Source organism: Phlebotomus papatasi, chromosome 5 (genome assembly GCF_024763615.1).
Source record: "Phlebotomus papatasi isolate M1 chromosome 5, Ppap_2.1, whole genome shotgun sequence".
Classification (NCBI taxonomy): domain Eukaryota; kingdom Metazoa; phylum Arthropoda; class Insecta; order Diptera; family Psychodidae; genus Phlebotomus; species Phlebotomus papatasi.
This window is the reverse complement of record NC_077226.1, coordinates 1599458-1620708: the sequence shown is the minus strand read 5'-3', so window position 1 is coordinate 1620708 and position 21251 is coordinate 1599458. Positions and strand designations below refer to the sequence as shown.

At 32.7% G+C, this 21251-nt stretch overlaps 1 protein-coding gene across 2 annotated transcripts; it reads left to right on the top strand.

Annotated features, from left to right (window-relative positions):
- The first annotated feature begins 1138 nt into the window (after positions 1 to 1138).
- On the top strand, positions 1139 to 20878 carry LOC129808763 (uncharacterized). 2 transcript variants are annotated; one of them, XM_055858601.1, is made up of 9 exons: positions 1139 to 1223; positions 1521 to 1799; positions 1891 to 2130; positions 5299 to 5554; positions 5716 to 5910; positions 8335 to 9164; positions 9246 to 9559; positions 14061 to 14741; positions 18845 to 20878. In XM_055858601.1, exons 2-9 carry the CDS (start codon positions 1762 to 1764, stop codon positions 18925 to 18927), a joined length of 2637 nt encoding a protein of 878 aa, XP_055714576.1. In that variant the 5' UTR covers positions 1139 to 1223; positions 1521 to 1761; the 3' UTR covers positions 18928 to 20878. The 2 variants fall into 2 exon arrangements, with proteins under 2 accessions (XP_055714576.1, XP_055714575.1); XM_055858600.1 differs by having other exon boundaries at positions 5299 to 5563.
- The last annotated feature ends 373 nt before the right edge of the window (positions 20879 to 21251 follow it).

Below are 21251 nucleotides of genomic sequence, written 5' to 3'. Positions count from 1 at the left end.
TAAGCCGACGTAAACCAGAATCATATATCACCCAAAGAGCCTGTGTTACCACTGAGGACATCACTGAGAGTGGTTTGAGAAAACCCGTGAATACTTAGAATCGAAAGATCTTCTGGAATTCCCTCCTGATCGCATCTTTAATCTAGACGAAACTGGTGTTATGCTTTCTCCCAAAGGCGAAAAGGTGGTCCATTCTCCATTGAGCTTTAGCTCAGTGGAGAATGGAAAATGATGGAGACAGATTGAAACCAAGAAATCTTGCAAGGGTATTATCAAATGCATTGCCACTCTTAAATCTCGAAAATATAGTAAAAAGTGGATTTAGAGGATGCGGCTTGTTACCATTTGATCGTAACGGTATTGACAATGCAAAGTTCTTAAACGGTTCAAAAGATGATCAAAAAGTAAAAGAGCAAAAAGGCGAGAATGAGGATACTAAAAATGTCATCTAAAAAAATGATTAAATAAACTATTTTCTTAATCACTTAGTGTTTGTCTCCAATTGGAAAATTTCCCTTGTCTCCATTTGGATTAAATTGTTTCCAATAGAAGCGTTTTGCACTTGTGTATTTTTCTTGTATTAAAGTAGTTTTCAAACTCAATTTAAAGAATTTGCACTAAAAAGTAACATTCTAGAAGAGTCAAGGAGCAAATTTATGTAATTCTCTTCAGAAAAAAATATGAACTTAATGTGTTGAATCTTCTGTCAAAGCTAAAGCGTCTGGAAATGGTTTTGAATTAGGACAGTTACCCTAGTGTGGAGGCATTTTTTGTAAAATTTTTTTTTAAAAAACTGTTTTTTTTTTATTTTTAAAAATTTTTTAAGGATTTTTTTTTTAGAAAATGCTCATAGTGTGTATGCAGTTTAATAGACTAGACGTTTAAAGGACTTCATGCATCCTATCTGTGGTAAAAATTTTAAGTCTTGATCTATTTTCTCTTAGAATATATCTAATATTAAAATTTTCTATTTGGCAAATTTGACTCAGTCTCCCCTAATACAAATCGCGTACTCAGATTTTTGTCTGTTTTGTATCATAAAAATATATTATAATACCTATGTTGTCCCTGCCGGGATATTATAACTCCGACATTATTCCAGCCGGGTTGACAATGTCATCTGTTATATTTGACACCTTGTCATTGGACAGAATAAGAAGAAGATTTTAGTTGGGTTTTTTTGTTCGCCGGGTGGAAGAGTGTTAAGAAAAGTCGTGTGAAAGGTGCGTAGAATTTAATGGATTCTCTCCTCATTGAAATATTTCTTTTGATCAAAATTAACTTAGTCAAAGGGCAATAGGGATTTTTCTTCATTCCTAAAAGCCATTCAATGCATTAATTAGTGTGAAAATGCAGAAACTTCCTTGCCTTTTGAAAGTCCCCGAGTGAGTCTTTTTTGTGTGTGAGAGATGCACACAAAATGGCCACCACATTCGGACACAATTTACTGTTACCTTCCATGAAGAGAAAAAAAAGAAAGGAACCAGGAAAATATTCATATTGAAATTTATTTTTTTTAGGGACTCATCCAATCCTCGTGAACAAGCAAAAGACAAGGAAAGTGCTGGGAAAGATTGAAAAAAAGAAAAGTAATCGTGGAAATTTCTCCAACATCTCCATCAAGCCTCTCTCATTGTCTCTCTCATTCCCTCTCTTTCTACTTGGGTTTGTGTGTGCGTGTGTTTTTTTGAGAAGGAAAATAAGGAAGCGCCCCCTTTTGGCTATTTTTTGTGGTTCGAATAGTGAGGACGAAAAGAAACAATGCAGTATTCACCGGGAATTCATCCAATGCACTCAATGTAAGTTCAATTTGGAAGGGTTTTTCTTTTGGCTTTTGTCAAAATTTTTGTATTTATTCGGTATTTGTTGGTTTTTTTTTTTGTTGGATAGATTTCGTCGGGTAGATCGGTATGATCAGTTTGAGAGGCGTGGAATGCCGGAAAGTAGCGGTGGCGGCGGTGGCGGTGGGAACTATACCTATCGTCAGACACAAAAATACGATTTTGTGAATAATAACAACAACGGAAAGTACGGTTTTGGGCCAAAAAGGGACTTTGGTGGTCCAAAAAATTACCCACCGAATGACGAACATAAGACTTTCCATGGAAAATTCCAGGGAAATCTCGGAAGGTAAGTTTGAAAAGTTATAAATTATAAGATGGCTCTGGCACCCTTTTACAGTGGTGTCTCTCTACAGTAGACTCTCGCTCAATCGAGCGAAAAATTTTGTTGACAAATTTCACGTTCAATTATGAAATTAATTTGCTCAATTTCGCTGTAGTTCTTTCTATTTTATCGTGATCCTCTATAATTGATCGCATTTTGTGGAATTTACAAAGGCTTTGACGCTCAATTCTATCGCTAAACCGGATGACATTTTGCCCGAAATGGCCATTTGAGAGAGAGTCTACTGTATATGCACAGTTTGGGTACTTTTTTTTAGACAGTTCTCTCTCTGAATATGCACAACTTTTTTTTGAAATTCCCAACGGTTTTTTTTTTTAAATTATTATTACTTTTATTTTTTAGAATTTCCCTATATATGATTTAACTATAATATGAGACAGAAAAATAAAGTTAATAAAATTAAAAATGAAAAAAATTAGGTAGGGTAAATGTCCTAATTCAAAACCATTTCCAATAAACGTTTCTGACAATCAGGTCCTAACAGCCGAATTTTCAATTTTTTGAGAAAAAAAATGTCAAAAAATATAGTTTAAATGTTATGCTTTTATATGTCCAGGAGCTTGAATTATTATTATTATTATTTATTCAAGAAACCCACCCTTTTCCCCATTATACATATGATTAGGCACTTTTATTAATATCGTGCCGTATAGTTTAAAGTGAACATTTCAGATGTAAATTAGAATTTCAATTAAGCAATTAAGTAGTACACAATTTCTTTTTTTCTAATATTGATGTACATATTTCACTGGGGTGTCCATCACCAAAAATTAAGGAAAAAAAAAAACATTGAATATTCTTATAGTCTTCTATTTAAGAAGATGAAGAATAAATGAAATTTTAAGATTTATTTCTTCATAAATTTTAAGCCAACTGGCTTAGAATTTGAAAATAATAATAATACAAATATATTTACAATACTCGAGAGCTGCATGTACGCCAGGCCCACCAAGAGAAGGTAGGGCAAGTCCAAAAAGAAGGCATACTATAAGTATGCACATTCCCTCTACACCTACCCCCTCCCCTCCCCAAAGAACATAGGCACACACAGCCCTGGAGAATTCACGTGATCAAATCAGCTTATTTATAATTATTATCGCATTCATCGGATATTTGGTCTGAACTTGACGAGGAATTTTCATCTGAAAAGTCCATTATATCAGGAGGCTTGGGATCGGGGGAAAGGGAGGAAGCAGGAGAAGGGAGAGGAAGGTTGGGACGTGAAGGGGTAAGGGGACTGTTATCAAAACCTTTGAATTGAAGTAGTATATCAGCAGAGATTGTTTGACGTGTGAGTGAATAATTTTTCTGTGAACTGTTTGTTGGTGAACTTGTTAATGAATAATCTGTTTTTTGTGAATGGGTTTCTTTCAAAGGAGAAACATTTCCGGTTGGAGTATTTAGAATAGATTTTTCTGCAAGAGAAGCATTCAACCTTTCCTCTACATTTTGTCTCTTGTGTTCTTTAATTGTAATCTTAGGAACTTTAGGTTGTTTAATTTTTGGGCTTTTTGGTGATGGACTTACAGAAGTTCGCTTTGTAACCTTGTTTTGATTTATTGAAAGATCAGGTTTTGATGTTGAATTAGATGTTTCAGACTTAAGTGTACTTGCAAAAGTTTTCTTCGATTGATTATCTGGGGCGGTGGGCTTCATGTGTGCTGCAGGTTGGACAAATTTCCGTTTCTTCAACTCCTCTCTGGCTAATTTGTATGGGATCCTCATAGTCACCCTGATGGCGTTGATTTCCTTCTCCTCTATGAATTTTGGGCATGCTCTGCTCGAGCTTGGATGATTCCCAAGGCAATTTACGCATTTGACTGGACCAGGACAGGGCTCTTCATTTCCGTGTAGCGGTTTGGCACAATACCCACAAGTAGGAGTATTCTTCTTCGAATCGCATCTTTTCTTTGTGTGTCCCAGGCGCTGGCATATGACACACCGGAAGGGGGATGGGATGTACAACTCTGTCTTGACGACGAGATATCCAACATTAATTTCAGCTGGGCATATTGGGGAATCGAATGTGAGAATGTGTGTTGCAGTGTCCACACATGTGTTGTTCTCCCTTCTTTTGAGCCTCTGAACATGTACAACTTTTTGATCATTTAATCCCTCTTGTATTGTCTCCATATCCAGTTTCATGATCTCTCGACAACGAATAATAGCCTGAGATTTGTTTAAAGCACCATTCTCGGAAATGGTAACGGGCTTTTTATCAGCTCCAAAACTAGTCAGATTTTTCAAACAATCGATTTGCTGGGTAGATGATGTTTGGAGCAAAAGATCTCCACTATTTAGCCTCGTAATGATTTTGAAATTTTCCGATGAAATGCACTTCAGCCCACGATGAATTTCGAAGATATTGAGTTTTCTGATTTCCTCACCTCCGATAACGAAATATTTTTCGGTATCAGAAGGATGAGTGAAGAAGGCGACCTTCAGGGCTTTATAGTTTCTGCTTTGTGATTGTTTTAATGTGGGCATTTCGCCACGATGCGTTACATTGTACAGGTTGAAATCATCAGGGGGGCCTCCTGGACCCCCTGATTCTACACTCATTGCACTAGACTTCTTAAACTCAACTTTTAGATTAAACTATTATTAAAAAGAAAAGGAATTCACTGAATTTAAAGATAAACTTCTCACTCGAGAATAAATCAAAGAGCGCTCTGTGTGAATCGACTAATCGCTACGAGATCTGACACAGTACTGGAGCTTGAATTAAATAAAATTTTTATTATGTTGAGAAAAAAAAGTTAGAAAATATGCTATTTTCAGCCTTTTTGACCCGCATAGCCCCTCAACCGATCAAAGTTCAGAGTCAATATACGACCTCAGCTTTAATTACATATTCTTAAATTTCACGTCGAACTGCTCCATTTGATGGCTTCAAATAAACTTTCGGAGTCCTAAAATATATTCTAATCCTATATTTTGACTTTCTCTGTAGATTTTTAGGTTTTCGTTATAAATTCTTAAATATTCTTTACTTCTGTGAAAAAGATTATGTGATGTGACAACCGTCACAAAAGCTGTGCATATATAGAGAGTGTTCATATAGAGAGATAGCACTGTATTTATTTATTTATTTTTTTTTGTCTCTTTTAGACCTCAAAAGCCCCAATTTCCGAAACCAGGTGGACCCATTGTGACAAAAGAGGAACGGGCAAAAGCTCAGAGTGCCCGTGCCAAAAATCCGGGGCAGAATTTGGAAAAGCCCAAATGGGAAAATCTTCCGCCATTCCCAAAGGATTTCTACGTGATGCATGCCAAAGCGGCTGGACGAACGGAAGCCGATGTGGCTGCCTACAGGCGAACAATGGAAATTACTGTGGCGGGAAATCGTGTACCGCATCCCAATCAGGTAATTACGGTAATGACCTCACAAAATCTAACATCAATCTTAGAAAAAAAAAATAATTTTAGCAATTATTTTCTATTTTTTATTAAATTCTTTTTTTGTTTTTTTTTTTTTTAATAAATAAAGCATATGGTTTTTCTCTGCATTTTTTTCCTTTTCACCAGGCATTCGATGAGGGCAATTTTCCGGAATATGTGATGAGGGAGATAGCCAAACAGGGTTTTGCATCACCAACGGCTATTCAGGCCCAAGGATGGCCAATAGCACTATCTGGACGCGATATGGTGGGCATTGCTCAGACAGGAAGTGGAAAAACACTGGCCTACATGTTGCCAGCCATTGTGCACATTCAGCATCAGGTAACGTTTTTTTTTTTTTTTAGACTTCCTAAACTTTTTACATTTTTTTTTTACCCCTCTTGCGCCCTGGGACGTTTTTAGTTTCAACTGTGTTTCACATGATAATGTAGTTTATGCTATTTCCCGTGTCAAATCGAATGCCATGGAGTTTCATGGTGTTTTGTCCTAAATTTATAAAAATTCTTCTCCTGGTAATCCTTTCAGTGCTCACTGATATCTTTAACTATATAATCACAACTCCAAAATTATTAATCTCAAATCTGGGGGCAAATTCTGAACGTTTCTAGTCAGATTACATAGGGTGCAGGCATTACATATGGCCACATTAAGAACATAATCTGATTATAGCTGCTGACCTTTTAAGTCAATTGAAGCAAAATTTTAACTGTAGGTTCTTTCATGTAGTTTCTTTCGATATATTCAAATAAATTTCTTAGGAAAATCCCTGAAACCCCGGAAAATATGTGGTTTTCCCAACCATGTAAAATTCACAACTTGTGGTCTCTTTTACGAACTTTTACGAACTTACGATATAAAACTGATTTAGTAATAAAATAAATTTAATACAAAAGAAAAGGAAGGAATTATAAGTAATATGATATTTTTTTATTATTTATTTACATGGTTTTTATAATAATTCTTTTCATAGCTTTTCGTCATAATTGAGCACTGTACTATTAATGGTAATTCCCCTTCACGGTGACCGGTAATCTGTCTTTCGTGATTAAAAAACAAAACATATTGGGCTGCATGAAGAGCCCACCTTACAATATCCTCATTTATTTCCTTTCCTTGAGACACACTGTGAAAGCCTCCGTGATGAAGTTTCTTCCAGAGACTTTCCGGAGACTTTATTACAAAGTTTTACGTGAGGAATGTGGCACAGCTGGAAGGACTGGAATAATATGGTGTCGTGGTCAATATAATTCTCAGTGTTTCTCAATCATTTTTGCATCCTCTTGGAGGACTATTAGGGCTCTTTTTTTTGTTATTTTCTCTTATTTTTCATTGGTGTTGTTGTCGTGAGAGGGAAAAAAGTTAGGTTATCTACAGAAAAATGCAAGTTCATGGGAAAAAAAAACAATGAGATCAAATACAACACTTATTTACAAGCAATTTTATATTACGATTTCAATGTTTACCTTAAATTTTATTAGATTTTTGCTAGAAAACACTAATTCTCTAAACGAAAACAATACGATTGACAACTCTCCAAATCAAATTGCAATACATGTCGTGTGAGGGCAGCACGCATCAAATGTCGTGGCCATAAGTTAGTAATCCTATCAAATTCGTCATAACTTATGGCCTTGTCTTATTTTTAACATTTATTGTTTCAAAAATCTTGAAAATCAAGTAAAAGTAGGAAATATATTTACTAAGGAAAGAAATTTTGAAAAATACAACTAAATATTTGCATTTGAAAATATAGAATTTAGTCATTAAAAATTGTAAGATCGTTAATACATTTCTTAACGAATTGACGTATTTTTAATCGTCGAACGCATCACGGAAATGATTTTCGCAATATAAGTAATATTCTACCTGAATATAAAAGTAAATTAGTTTAAAAGTTTTGTTTAAAGATAGCACATAAAATATTTATATAGAAAATTTTATGTTGATTAAGTAAAATCATTAGAAAAAAAAATCAAAACCATCGTGCCCAATTTATCACGTTTTTTGCCCACAATTTTATTGTAAATAGTTTAAAAACAACGTTAATCAGAAGATATTATATGCCTATGTATGATAAAATACTTTCAGATGTTGAAAGTGTACTAAATACAGTGATGATTAATGAAATATAAATATTAGATGTCAAACTTTAAATCTTTCTCCTGAAGAAAAAATGGAAAAAATGGAAGAAAAATCCCAATTTCAAAGCTGCCCCACATTCAAGGTTGCCGCACTTACCCCAAACTGAAAAAAAAAACGTCTTTTTAACCAAAACGAAAAAGCATCGTCCTTCTCTCTTGACTTCGAGATACCTATCGGTGACTATGCATGTATGAGTAAAATTTTCTAGTTTTCGTCTATGATAATATGAAGGAGTCGTTGGTTATCTTCACTTTTCTATTGTTTTTGTTTTCTTCCCGCCTTCTGTTTTCCAAAGAGAAAAATTAGCGCGGGAATTAAAGGACTAACCAGAGCTTTCATGGCAGTCTTGTTCAATTAAACTGACCACATAGAACTTAATCTTGAATAACAAATTTTTATATAATAGAAAATTTTACATCTTATAATTTACGTAAATAAAGTTGCATCGGTTGCATTGCTCTGTTAATTTGACAATAATATTGTATGCACTAGAAAAATTTGCGAAAGGGGAATATAAGTCCTAAAATCTTTAAATGCCATTATTTCCTAAATTAGCAAAGATAGATTCCCTTAAAGTACATATATATTTTGGTATTGCAATAGGTTCGTATTGTCCGTGGTGATGGACCAATTGTGCTGGTATTGGCCCCAACACGCGAACTAGCCCAACAGATTCAGACGGTTGTGGCTGATTTTGGGGTTCACAGTGATCCACACATTAGGAATACGTGTATCTTTGGTGGATCACCAAAGGGACCACAGGCCAGGGATCTGGAGAGGGGTGTTGAGGTGGTTATAGCCACACCAGGACGTCTGATAGATTTCCTCGAACGTGGTGTCACAAATATGAGACGTTGTACGTATTTGGTGCTCGATGAAGCTGATCGTATGCTCGATATGGGCTTTGAACCACAAATTCGTAAGATAATTGAACAAATTCGACCGGATCGTCAGGTTTTGATGTGGAGTGCCACATGGCCAAAAGAAGTTCAAGCTCTGGCTGAAGATTTCCTCAGAGATTACATCCAAATAAATATTGGTAGCTTGAACTTAGCTGCAAATCACAATATACGACAAATTGTCGATGTCTGTCAGGATAGTGAGAAGGAACAGCGTTTGAGTGTTTTGCTGAAGGATATTGCTGGTGATCGTAACAATAAAATTATTGTTTTTGTGGAGACAAAGAAGAAAGTTGATGATATTGTCAAGTCAATTGTGAAAGAGGGCTATTCAGCAACGGCTATTCATGGTGATAAGAGTCAACCGGAAAGGGATTATGTCCTCCAAGAATTTCGTACGGGAAAATGTACAATTCTTGTGGCAACTGATGTTGCAGCTCGTGGATTGGATGTTGAAGATGTCAAATATGTTGTCAACTATGACTATCCAAATTCATCTGAAGACTACATCCACAGAATTGGACGAACTGGAAGGTTTGTCTCTTGCCCATTGTGACTTTCTTCTTTTTACCACAATTTCCCTATCAATTTTGTTTTGTTTTTTTTTCGTTTTAGATGCGATCAATCGGGCACAGCCTATACCTTCTTTACACCAGCAAATGCCAGGCAAGCCAGAGAATTGATAGCTGTCCTGGAGGAGGCTCAGCAGAAGCCACCGCAGCAGTTGATGGAGATGGCTCAACGGTCAAATCCAGGCAGTATGAATATTAAGGTTAGACCAAGATGGCAGACACCGAACAGTAGTAGCAGCTACTTGCCGCCAGGTGGCAAGAAACTACCATTTCAACAGAGGCCACAGATGGATCGAAATATGATGGACAACAGAGGACCACCCCATTTCGCAGGAGGACCACCCAAGAATCTCGATGGTAAGTACCAATTTCAGGGCGGAGCATTCTCATATATTTTCCATACAAAAATGTGGTATATTTTTTCTTAAATTGTTTTTTAGTTTTGTTATAAAATCAAATGCAATCATTTTAAAACTTTTTACCAAATGAAAGAGTATCTAATGTTATGTTATTAGCACAAAATTTATAATGATTGCACGAGGATAACAGTTCCTAAAACACATTTGAAAAATTCATAAAATTCGCAATTTTTTGAATTTTTCTGCCAAATTTTCTATTTGTAACACCAGTAAAATTTTAAATTCAATAAAAATATATTCTCTGTACATGTGCCTACCATTTCGTGTTATATTTATTTTTGTGGAATTTAAGACTTAAAAATTATAAAGAATTTAAGAAAAATATACCACTTCTGAATTAAAATACTCCATCCGTTAGTTAATCATCCTAGACCAATTCAGAAATGCAAATTGCAAAGAATCTCAACTACACAGTGAAAAAAAAATTAATACTAGTGTTTTAAAATTTTAAAAGTACAAAAGACACGCACTATACAAAATATTATAATTTTATTTTAATTTTTTTCAATAAGCAGAAAAATTTTATACAGTGCTGTCTATATGCACAGTATGTATGGGTACTTTTTTTGACAGTTATCTCTGAATACAGTAGACTCTCTCTCAATCGGGAATATGGGGCGAAATGTCATCCGGTTTAGCGATAGAATTGAGCGTCAAAGCCTTTGTAAATTCCACAAAAAGCGCTCAATTATAAAGAATCAGGATAAAATAGGAAGAACTACAGCGAATTTGAGCAAATTACCTTCATAATTAAGCGTGAAAACTGTCAACAAAATTTGACGCCCGATTGAGAAAGAGCCGATTGAGTGAGAGTCTACTGTATGCACAACTTTTTTTTGAAATTCCCAACGGTTTTTTTCTTTCTTTTAATAAATTATCATTTTTTTATTGTTCTAGAATTTCCCGTGTTATTTTAAATATAATATGAAACAGAAAAAATGAAATTAAGAAAATTAAAAACAAGAAAAATTAGTTACCAAGAAAATAATTTTCTTTATTACTTTGTCAAAATGTAAACAAATTGATTTTGAATGCAACCGACACAAAAGCTGTGCATATAGAGAGTGTGCATATAGAGAGACAGCACTGTAATTTCAACTCAAATTACATTCAAAATTTAACGTATTTAGTGTTAAAATCTTCCAAAAAGAACAAATATTTAGATAGAATTCATTATTCATCAAATATTGGAATAAAAATCCATCATTTTAATCAATTTATTTTTAGTGTCCAATTTTATCCTCAAAGTGTCCAAATTTACAAAACCGCACAAAATTATAAGCCCTTATCCTAGTGCTATTTGTTGTATCACGTGACAATAAATTACAAAAATATTGTGTATTTTTAAAAATTTGAAAATTAAACAGTTAAAATGGTCAATTTAATCCATTCAGTCAATGTACCAGCAAGATGAATAAAAACAAATAACAAAGTAATAAGGTGGGCCAGATCGGTCTGGTGATGACGTATATACTTTTTGGAGGTTATGTCAAAAATCAGCTGTTCGTGATTCGCGCCAAAACTCATGCGAATACATTTCTATAAAATGTTGGGAATATATCAAAATTATTAGTTTAATTGTTAACAGAAATGACTATTATTATCAATTAAACTAATATTTGATGTTGTTTCTGTTTATATCATACTTTTTTTGCCACAAAATTCTACTGGACAAAAATTATTTCCACAAAACCCGGCAGACCATACACCATATAAGCAAATCACAAATGTGTCAGAACATTCAATACTCATATGTTCTTTGAAAAAACTCAGAATAAGTAAAATAACATAGAATTCAAAGCATAAAAATCACGTAGAATACCAAATTGATATAAAATGCCGAGTTCAGATATTCTCAATAGAAAGCAAATATTAATTTTCTTTAATTTCGTAAGACTTCTACAATAGTAGGGACTTATAAATCCATTTCCCCCACTAAGATTTCCCCATTTTTTGCGGTTTTGTGTTAAATTAAGAAAAAAAAAACACGAAACATGTTAAAATGAGTTTCCATTGATTTTATTAACAAAAAGCTAATTTATTAAGGTTTTTTTTCCAACACTTTAGCGAGAATTCTATCACACATACCAATATACTTTCCTCCAAAATCTATCAGGTATGAGTTTCTAAAAATCTATCTCAGGTATTAGTTTTTTTCAGAAAATTTTATTTAACTGCCAAGAGCAATTCAGAAAAGAAATTTAAGGTGATATTTGAATTCTCAACTTATGGTTCTTTAAGTACAATTTTACGACAATTTTGGATCTTATATTACTTAATTTTTATCAATTATTTTTACATTTACAATTATTTTGTGTTTTTTAACCAATTTTCATGCTACGAAACCTATAAATTGTCATCACCTAATGAAGTTTTGCCAACGAGGGGAATTAATTAGGACAAATTTTGGCATTTTCTCGTCTCTAGCGAGTTTTTTTATTTTTTTGAATATTTTAATACTTGAGAGATGAATATTTAAGATATTCGGAATTTTTGAGGATCAATTGCGTTATTCTAATAATTTCTATTCTGGATTAAAACGTGACCTTTTTTGATAATTGTAGTCTTAATTGTGGTAAAACCCATTCAATTGTTAATTCATTTATGATGTTACAATCTGTATAAAAAATGTGGCACTTTATGGCACTTTAAAATGATTATAATCCAATATTCTGATTCTTGGTCTATTTTTTTTTAAATTTAAATCATAAAAATGTTATTAAATAATTTTTTCACAAGAGAAAGTTAATTAAATATTCTATACAAGGGAAAAGTGCTCTCTACAGTGCAGACTTTACCATCTTTTTTTCGGGAAAATCGAAAATAAACCTTAATTTTTACTACACAAAAAAAATCTGTAATTCATTAAGATCCCATGCATACCTCATTTAATATTAAAAGTTCTTAATTTTTTGTTACAAGACAAATAAAAAGCAATATCGATTTGTTCCAATGCATATGGTACAATTTTGCCTTCAAATGTGAAAGTACATGCCTCTGAATCTAGAACAGTTTCTGAAAATATTGCTGTCGAAATATCAAATGAGGTATTATTTATAAGCATGAGGCCTAATTGGAACTATATCATTGTAGTGAAACAACCTATCAAAAAAATTCAATTTTTCTGAAGTGTTACTTTTCCTTTGGAAATAAAATTGTTGGAAAAACCATTTCATCGAAATGGAAAATATAAAACGCGACGCAAAAAGACAAATGTGATACTCCAAAACCCCATATATTAGATTGGCCAGTAATGGCTAGCCTTGCCTAGAAAGCTGTGAATTTTATTCTGTGTAGTCTATAATTTTTCAAAAAACTTAATAAAATTGAAAATTGACTAAGGAGTGTACAATTTTGAATGTAATCTTTAAAGATATTAGCTGCAAAATATGATCAAATTTTAAAATTTAACAATGGAAAATCGATTTAACTAAATTATTGAGTTTAATGGTATATATATGGACGATATATTATCCTAGGCAATTTTAATATCATACCCAATGTAGTCATATTAGTAAAAAGATGTTTTTTTTTTAAATCAAAATGTATCATATTATACTTATTTGAAGTTCATTAGCCGAGGAACAATAAATGTATTTTCATTTATTAAGAAAATTAATTAATCTGCAAAATTATTCGATTCTTATTTTTCTATTACAAATGTTTGACAAATCTGAGTTGTCAACACTGTACCAGTCGGGTAAAAGTATCTACGTCACTGGCAGTTCGATTTGGCCCACCTTATACTTGAAACATCTTGATGTACCAGAAATACTTGAGATAGAATGTTCATATTTTGGGATTAGTTTCCTACAGATTAGTAGATGAATTTTTTGAAAAGTAATAATATTTATCTCATATGGGGGCGCGGGGAGCCGCCCTCAAACACGCGTCTTAACGGTCACTGAATTTAAATTTTGTGCATTAATTCATTACAAACTTTAATGCTTTAGATAGATTAACTATCCAAGAAAACAAATTGGGAACTAGAATTCGAATCAGGAAAAAGGAAAGAGGCCTATTTTAACAAATTCGACGGGATGCCAAATTTTTCATCCGCCATTTTGTTCAAAAATTTTGCATGACTTTCCGTGAAGCAAGAAAACAATAACAAAATGTATTTTCATCTCTGTCGGACTATTTTTCCCAAGTAATTAAAGAACTAAAGTTACTAAAAATCTATTCCCGACAGCAATTCGGATAAAAATTGCCTTGGAATAAATCATGTAAAATCATTTAATTTGCGTATGATGTATAATACCATGGTAAGGAATGGGTTAACTCTATTATGTAACTCTATTTTTTATACAATTTTTTTTACTGTGTATCATAAGCTTATCTGGGCTTTTTCTTAAGCAAACTCCTTGGACTTTGATCAAAAACGAATCGATTGAATTGAATTGATTAATCTTGGAATTGTGTTTTGTGAATTTTTCCAGGAGGACCACCTCCGAGATTTGGTGGTCCAAAGCAACAGATGCCCAATCGAATGGGCCATCAGCAAAATGGCGGCGGTGGTGGTGCCGGCGGCGGCTACGTGGACAATGGCGGTCAGTGTGATCAGGTGGCCCAGTATGCTGGTGGCTATGTGCCACGGTCGCAGTTTGTGCCGAAGGGAGCTGGCCGAGGTGGCGGACGATGCTACCAGCAGGGTGGTTGGAATTCTGGCGGTGGCGGTGGCAATGGTGGAAGTGTTTTTGTGGGTGGACGAGGTGGTGGGTATCAGCAGGGTGGTGGCGGTGGTGGGGGCGGTGGTGGTTCTGGTGGTTCTGGGGCACCAGGAAGATTCTATCAGCAGCAGCCGCAGCGTTTCCAAAGTGCCGGCGGACAGCGTTTTGTGGGCTATGCACCGGGACCGAGTCCGGCTGGAGCCGGAGGGCCAAGGGGTGGGGGAGGTGGTGGTCGTCCATTTGAAGATGGTACCAGTTCAGCATCGAGCACCAGTGGAGGGACAATGGAGATGGGCGGTGGACGACCAGGTGGAGAGATTTCGCCGCCGAATTACAGACAGGGCGCCGGCGGATGTCCAGGTGCATCGTCACCGCAGGCAGCAGCATATCAATTGCCGCCGCAGCAGCCGCCATTTATAATTGATCCAACGGGCATATCTAACATCATGAGTAAGTACTATTTTTTTTATTATTATTGTAATCTCCCTCACAAACTGCGATCTTAAAAATTTTTGAAAGATTGCTGAATTACCGACTCATTTGGACCCTAGAATCAAATTGCCTTCTTGCAGAATCTCGAAAGTGGATTCAGAATTATTCAGATTTATTATCAGGATTCAGGGGTGAAATGATAACTCTGTCTAATTGTCCCATCGCTAGTGTCGAGTGTCGATAATTATCGCCACTAATTTATCGACAGCTCTGAAGCTGTCGATTTGTACTCTCGAAGTGAAATTTTCTGAAAATTTAACTTTTTTCGGCAGTAAAAATTTTTTATTTTACTCCTTTAATTTACCTTTATTAAATATTGTTAATGATAAATATAAAATATAAATATTATTATTCTGTGCTCATCGTAAATCGCGCTATAGCATGGAAATAATATTGGCCAAATCGGATGCGAAATATTCTATATCTAATCAATTAATTGTGTTCAAATACAAAAATATCTGCACAATACAAGGACTGGGAAGCTCATGAGAGGAAGCAACTGTATGTGATTGAAGTTGCATCGTTTGAGGAACTGTCCAGGAAGTTGACTAAGAATTTTTTCGTGGATTCCTCTTGGTGAAATTGAACATCCCTAGCAGGAGCTCAAAAGCTCAAGAGCTATCGAAGGTGATCACAGTTTTGTCTGCTTCCTTCGAATCTTCTGCTCCTCTTTCTGAACTGTAAAACTCCAGAGGCTAACAGGAATCCACGCATCGATGGAATGGAGGACGACGTATTTTGAGAATTTCCTGGAATAATTTTTTCAGCCTATGTTCCTTCAGCAATTCCTTCAGAGTCAGTAACTATGTTGGAATCTAAAGAAAAGTAAAAAGATGTGCGTAAATAGATATAAACAGTGCCGGATTTAGGTGGGTTCCCCGAGGCTATGGCACCGGGCCCCCACATTTTAAGGGCCTCCACATTTAAGAAGTTTACTATAGTCACAATGTCCACAAAATAAAAATTATTACAAAAAAAAAAACTACAGTTTACCCTGCTTTAAGTATTAACGATTAAAGCATTTAATATACAAAAATATAAAAAAAAAAAACGTTGAAACGGCTTGCATTTTGGAAAAGGTTTTCCTTTTTTTCGTCCTGAGGGCCCCACTCAAAATCGTTATTTTATTTATAATATTGTTAAGAATCGCTAAATACAATAAGAAAAAATAAATAAAACAATGTGCTCAATCCCAAAAGTAGTTTCGCATAATTTACTCACAATAATAAAGTTTTTTTTAATGGACTAACTTATGGAGAAATGCATTGTGCTTTCGGATTTTAAATTTTTTTGCATATTTTTTGTATTCTATATTTTTGTTAAATTGTTTTGAGTCAGAGTTCAAATAATTCAAAATTTCAATATTATATTTCACTGAAGTTGTCTGATTCAAGTGGCGGATATAGGGCGTAGCAAAGAGACAATTTAGATGGGGCCTTTCCCTTGAACAGCTCTCTTAAATAAATTTGTAAATACGTTTTTTTTTAAGTTTATAAGACACCTAAAACACTTAATTTTATCTATTGGATCCACTGAGCCTCTTTAAGATCAATATTTTAGCCATACATTGGTTTAACTTATTCAATTTTTTAGCAATTCAACTCTAATAATAATAATAATAATGCTGGCTCAACATTCCATGAAGGAACTAGGCCTTCCCGCAAGGGGATTTCTAGACGTGCATTATTATTTTTTCTTGTACGGGATGAAGTTGTCAGTCCCATGCCCGTGGAATCAAGTGCAGTGAAGCTTACTGGATGCAATCCGAACACCTTTAACGCCAGAAAAATTCCTGGTGACCTAAAGGGGATTCGAACCCGGGACACTTGCATCATAGAGCGAGTGCTCTACCACTTGACCCATTGAGTGCCCAATTCAACTCTAAGTAAAAGATATTACAAACCAGTCATTTTAATTGTAATTTGAAACTTTTTAACTTTACTGAACAAATTTTTATTTTGAGAAATAGTGATTTTAGAATTTCAATATGGAAAATAAATTAAATATTTACAGTTTTAAACCATAGGATATATTAAGGCCTCTACACATTGGGAGTAATTTTTGTCAAAAAAATTCCATTTTTTAACAGAATTCTGATGTTTCCATCTACAGCGCTGCAGGCAATGTCCTTCAAAAAAGCATTTTTTTTGGTGGAAATTGCTTCCAATGTGTCGAGTAGAGGCCATTAGACTTGACCTCAAAAATTTTAATCACATTATAGTATTTTTTACATGTTTTAAAAACTTAATTTTTTGCCAAATTCTTGTGCAAAACCTAATTTTCAAAATCTTCAAAATATGCTTTTAAAGGAATTTTGGGTAAAATTTTGATCAACTTTTCTCAAAGGAAGGTACGATGTCGCCTTCAAAGAAGTATTACGGAATATCTCGCTAAAGCTTTCCTCATTAGGCCCTAAACTAAAATAATCACAACAGGGCTAGTATTGAATTTTTGAAAAAAAAATCAAAAAGCTTTTGAGATTCGTAAAGAGCATTTTCCATTCCATTTTTGATAAATTTCCCATAATTTTCTACAAGGAAAAGTTTTCTTGGTGGCTTTAGCAAGCTTTCAGCTTACGAAATCCTCCGAAAGATTGAATTTAATTAAATTTTTTTTTACCACCCAAGAAATTCATGAAACAAAATAGCTGCCTTATAGAACCAAGGCTTCACAAATCTTTTAATACACCTTCACAAGGCTTATAATGAGAATTTTATGTTCAAATTCCCGTAGAATCTCATAAACCCATTAAGAGTTTACCACTTTACTTTTAGTAGTCACAGAGACTGCTCAAGAGCGTTATAAGCAGATTTTATGAATTCTAAGTTCTATAACTCGTATTACATAGAGAATACGTTTTAATTTTAAACGTTCCAGAATTTTTTTTTTTAGAGAAATGTACTCGTTTGGGCTCTTCACTGTGTATCTACAACTGTCATATCATAGGCAAAAAGAACCAAGGGATTGTACTGTTTGTTATTTTTTTCGATAGAGTTCGAGTCGTTTCGAGTAGTAAAAGAAAAGTCGTAGGTCTCACGTAAATTTACCTAGTTGCTTAAATTTACCTGTAGCATTGAATAACGATATAATATTATATAAAATTTTAAAGTTGCGATTCTTTGGGTCCCCACAATGGGCATTGGGCCTCCACATTTCTAAATCCGGCCCTGGATATAAATTATAAAGATGAACTTACACATCTTCCGGAAGCTTCAGAATTCTCCGCAATTTATTAGTCCTCGTCCAAAATGAAATTTGCACTCCATCATGATCACAATTTTCATAAAAACTTTTCTTTGGGTCATCTTTTTTTATATTAAAATCACTGAAATCACTAGAAAAACTTTGATTGCAAATCAAAACAAGTAACTAGTGAGGTTATGTTGCACTGTCCCAAAGTGTCACAATAACGAGTCGACACTGCGAGAAGAGCTGATACTCATTTTATCTCATCATTTGGATCTAACGATACTAGAGATTCGATAGTGTCGAATCGATACTAGCGAGAGCCAAAGTTATCATTTCACCCCAGATTTATTATCAAGTTTTTAGGGAGGTGTCCCATATTCTACACTGCTTTGTCCCACTTTCCAAACTGTTTCGCTTTAGACAAATTACCCTAATATTTCGTGGGAATTCCGTCTGTTCACACGGTTAGTGTAACTTCTATGGACATCAACTTGGACGTTCCTTTCGTTGTCCCTATAAAGTAATAATTTTGATATCAAATTAATATTTACCGTTTCTTAATTTGTACAATTTTCTCCAATTTAAGGTAAAGTACCCTTACTTGACCGGGTTCCTCTATTCGACCGGTGGGTCAATTTTTGAATATTTTATGGTGAATTTCATCAATTTCTATGAATTTGTCACTGATTCGTATTATTTAAAGAATAATTGACCTATTAATGTTAGATCATACACCAAATATTATAGCAAATATAATTAAATTGAATAAATAAATCTACCGGTCGAATAAAGGGTACTTTACCTTATTTGACTATAATTCAGGCTATCAATTGTTTTTATTGATTTTTCTTTCTTTTTTTTTTTAATTGAAGCTCCTTATGGACAGTACCAGATTGGTCCTCAAGCAACACCCTACTACCCCTATGCCCCTCAGACAGCAGCTGTTCAGCAGTAAAATAAAAATTTAAAAATTAAAAAAAAAAAACGAAAAACTGGTGACACGAAGGTAAGTGAATTACAAAAATAATAAAAAGAAAATAAACATTTTTGAGAGAGAGACAGAGAGAGAGACCCATGAATCCCCTTTCACACGTTTTTCTTCACTTTATCTAAAAAAAAAAAAAAAATTAAAATGAAAAAACATAACCACTTCTATATTTAAAAAGAAAATAATTATAATAATAATCTAAATATAAAATTAAATGTTTAGAAAATAAGGATGAATTAAAGGAAATAAAAAAAAACAACTAACAATTTGATGTTAAAGAAAACAAACTATTTGCGATTTTCGGGTATTCGTAGAGCGGGCTTTCAACATTTATTTTTTTGCGTTGAAATTTAAAAAAAAAAAATGAATAAAATAATATGAATATAGGATTTTTAATTTTTTATTTTGTTTTCCTTCTGGAAGAGGAAAACTTTTTTGGTAGAATTGTGAAAGAAAAAGAAAAAAATATAGAATCAATACAACTACAGACAACCAAAAAAAAAAGATATTGATCTTTTCTTTTTCTTTGCTGTAGAAATTAATTATATAGAAACTATTACAAGATTTAAAAAAGAAAAAAACAACAGATATTCAAAGAAATAAATACTAATAATGCAAAGAAAATAAAATTAATGAAAAAAAAATGTGGAAAAGAAGTTTTTAAGGAAAATCCAAATAAAGAAAAAACAAATTTTATTTAATTTTGTGTTCCAAGATTTTTTTTTTAAAATTTTGTTTTTCCTAAAAAGAAGCTTCTATTCTGCAAAGATTTTTTGGGAGATTTCTTTTTTTCAAAATAGAAAAATTACTTCGGTGATTTAAAAATTAAAAAAGAAGTAATAAATATATATATAACCAAATAAACAATAAGATTTCCATATTTTTTTTTTTGCTTTTAATCTCAAATATATATTTTTTTAAAGCAGATTAGAAGCCAAATAATTAATAAAAAAAAAATAAAATTAGTAATAGAGAGAACTTTTTCTTTTTTTAATTTTTTTGTTCTCTTGTTTTTATTATTATCTTTTATTTTTCAATTTAAAATATATATATATATATAATTATAACTTACGGTAATAATTATAATTGATAAAAATTAAAGAAGAAAATACAACAAAAAAGGTAAATTTGATGATGATACGAAGAAAATTGAAACATTTTGCGAGAAAATGAATTTAGTAAGACATAAATATTAAAAAAATAAAGATAATAAGAATTAAAAAATAACTGTATGATGTTGAAATGCACTAAATGGGAGTTAAGATGTTAAAAAACAACAAAACAAAACAAACAAATAATGAAGAATTCTCTAATTTTTTTAAATGATTTTTTTTTAATTAGAAAGAACTGAAATTAGGAAAATAAAAAAAAAACAAAATGAACTTGAAAGAAAAATAATTCTTTCACAATTTGTTTTGTTTTGAAAAATCTTTTTAAAGAAAGAAAAAAGATAACAAAAAGGATCTATGTTTTATTTAAAATGAATATAATAGAATAGGCATTAAAAAAAAATAAAGAAAGGAAATTACAATTCAAAATAAAAAGGAAATTATAAAAAAAAAATTTGAACAGATTTGTTCATGTTTTTTTTTTCAAAATTTCCACAAATTATCTTTTAGATTAACGACAAAAAAAAGAAGAGTAATAATTTAGAAAAACAAATGCCTTTGTCCAAAATAAACAAACTCTTTTTGGGTAGAGCAAAAAAAAAGAGAATTTTCACCGGGATAAAATAGAGTAAAAATAATTAATTTAAACAAAAAAGTTTTATTTCTTTTCTATTAACTCTGTATTTTTTAATTCCATAATAATTTAATTTAAAAAAAAAAACGTACATATATTAAAGAAAACAACCTAAAAAGGAAATAATTCGTAATTTCCTTTTCTTTTTTCTTATTTTAACAAAAAAAAAGAAAAACATAACGAAATTAAGAAATTAATAAATTATTAATATCATCAAGGAAAGTGATAGGAAGATAGACAAAAAGAAAAACAACAAATAATATAAAAAATGAAAATGTTGACGCAAAACAGAAACACTAAAAAAGGAAAAAAAAGCGGTTAACGTACAAAACTTTAAATCTCGAATAAACAAACAAAAAAACCAAAACAAAATAACAGAAGAAGAAATGAAGAAACAAAAACATTGTTCACGAAACATTCGCGCTACGTAAGCAACGAGAATATTAGGAAAAAAAAAATTAAATAATTTAAAGAAACAAGAAATTAATTTAAAAAAAAAATATCGAATAGGTTTGATAGATTTCTTGGCAAAAATTCTCAGTATATTA

Excerpts from the sequence above, each read along its gene's own strand:
- LOC129808763 (XM_055858600.1), top strand. The coding sequence starts at position 1,762 with ATGCAGTATTCACCGGGAATTCATCCAATGCACTCAAT. Across the intron at positions 9,560-14,060 it reads ACCACCCAAGAATCTCGATG|GAGGACCACCTCCGAGATTT; the intron begins GTAAGTACCAAT and ends GAATTTTTCCAG. Across the intron at positions 14,742-18,844 it reads GGGCATATCTAACATCATGA|CTCCTTATGGACAGTACCAG; the intron begins GTAAGTACTATT and ends TTTTAATTGAAG.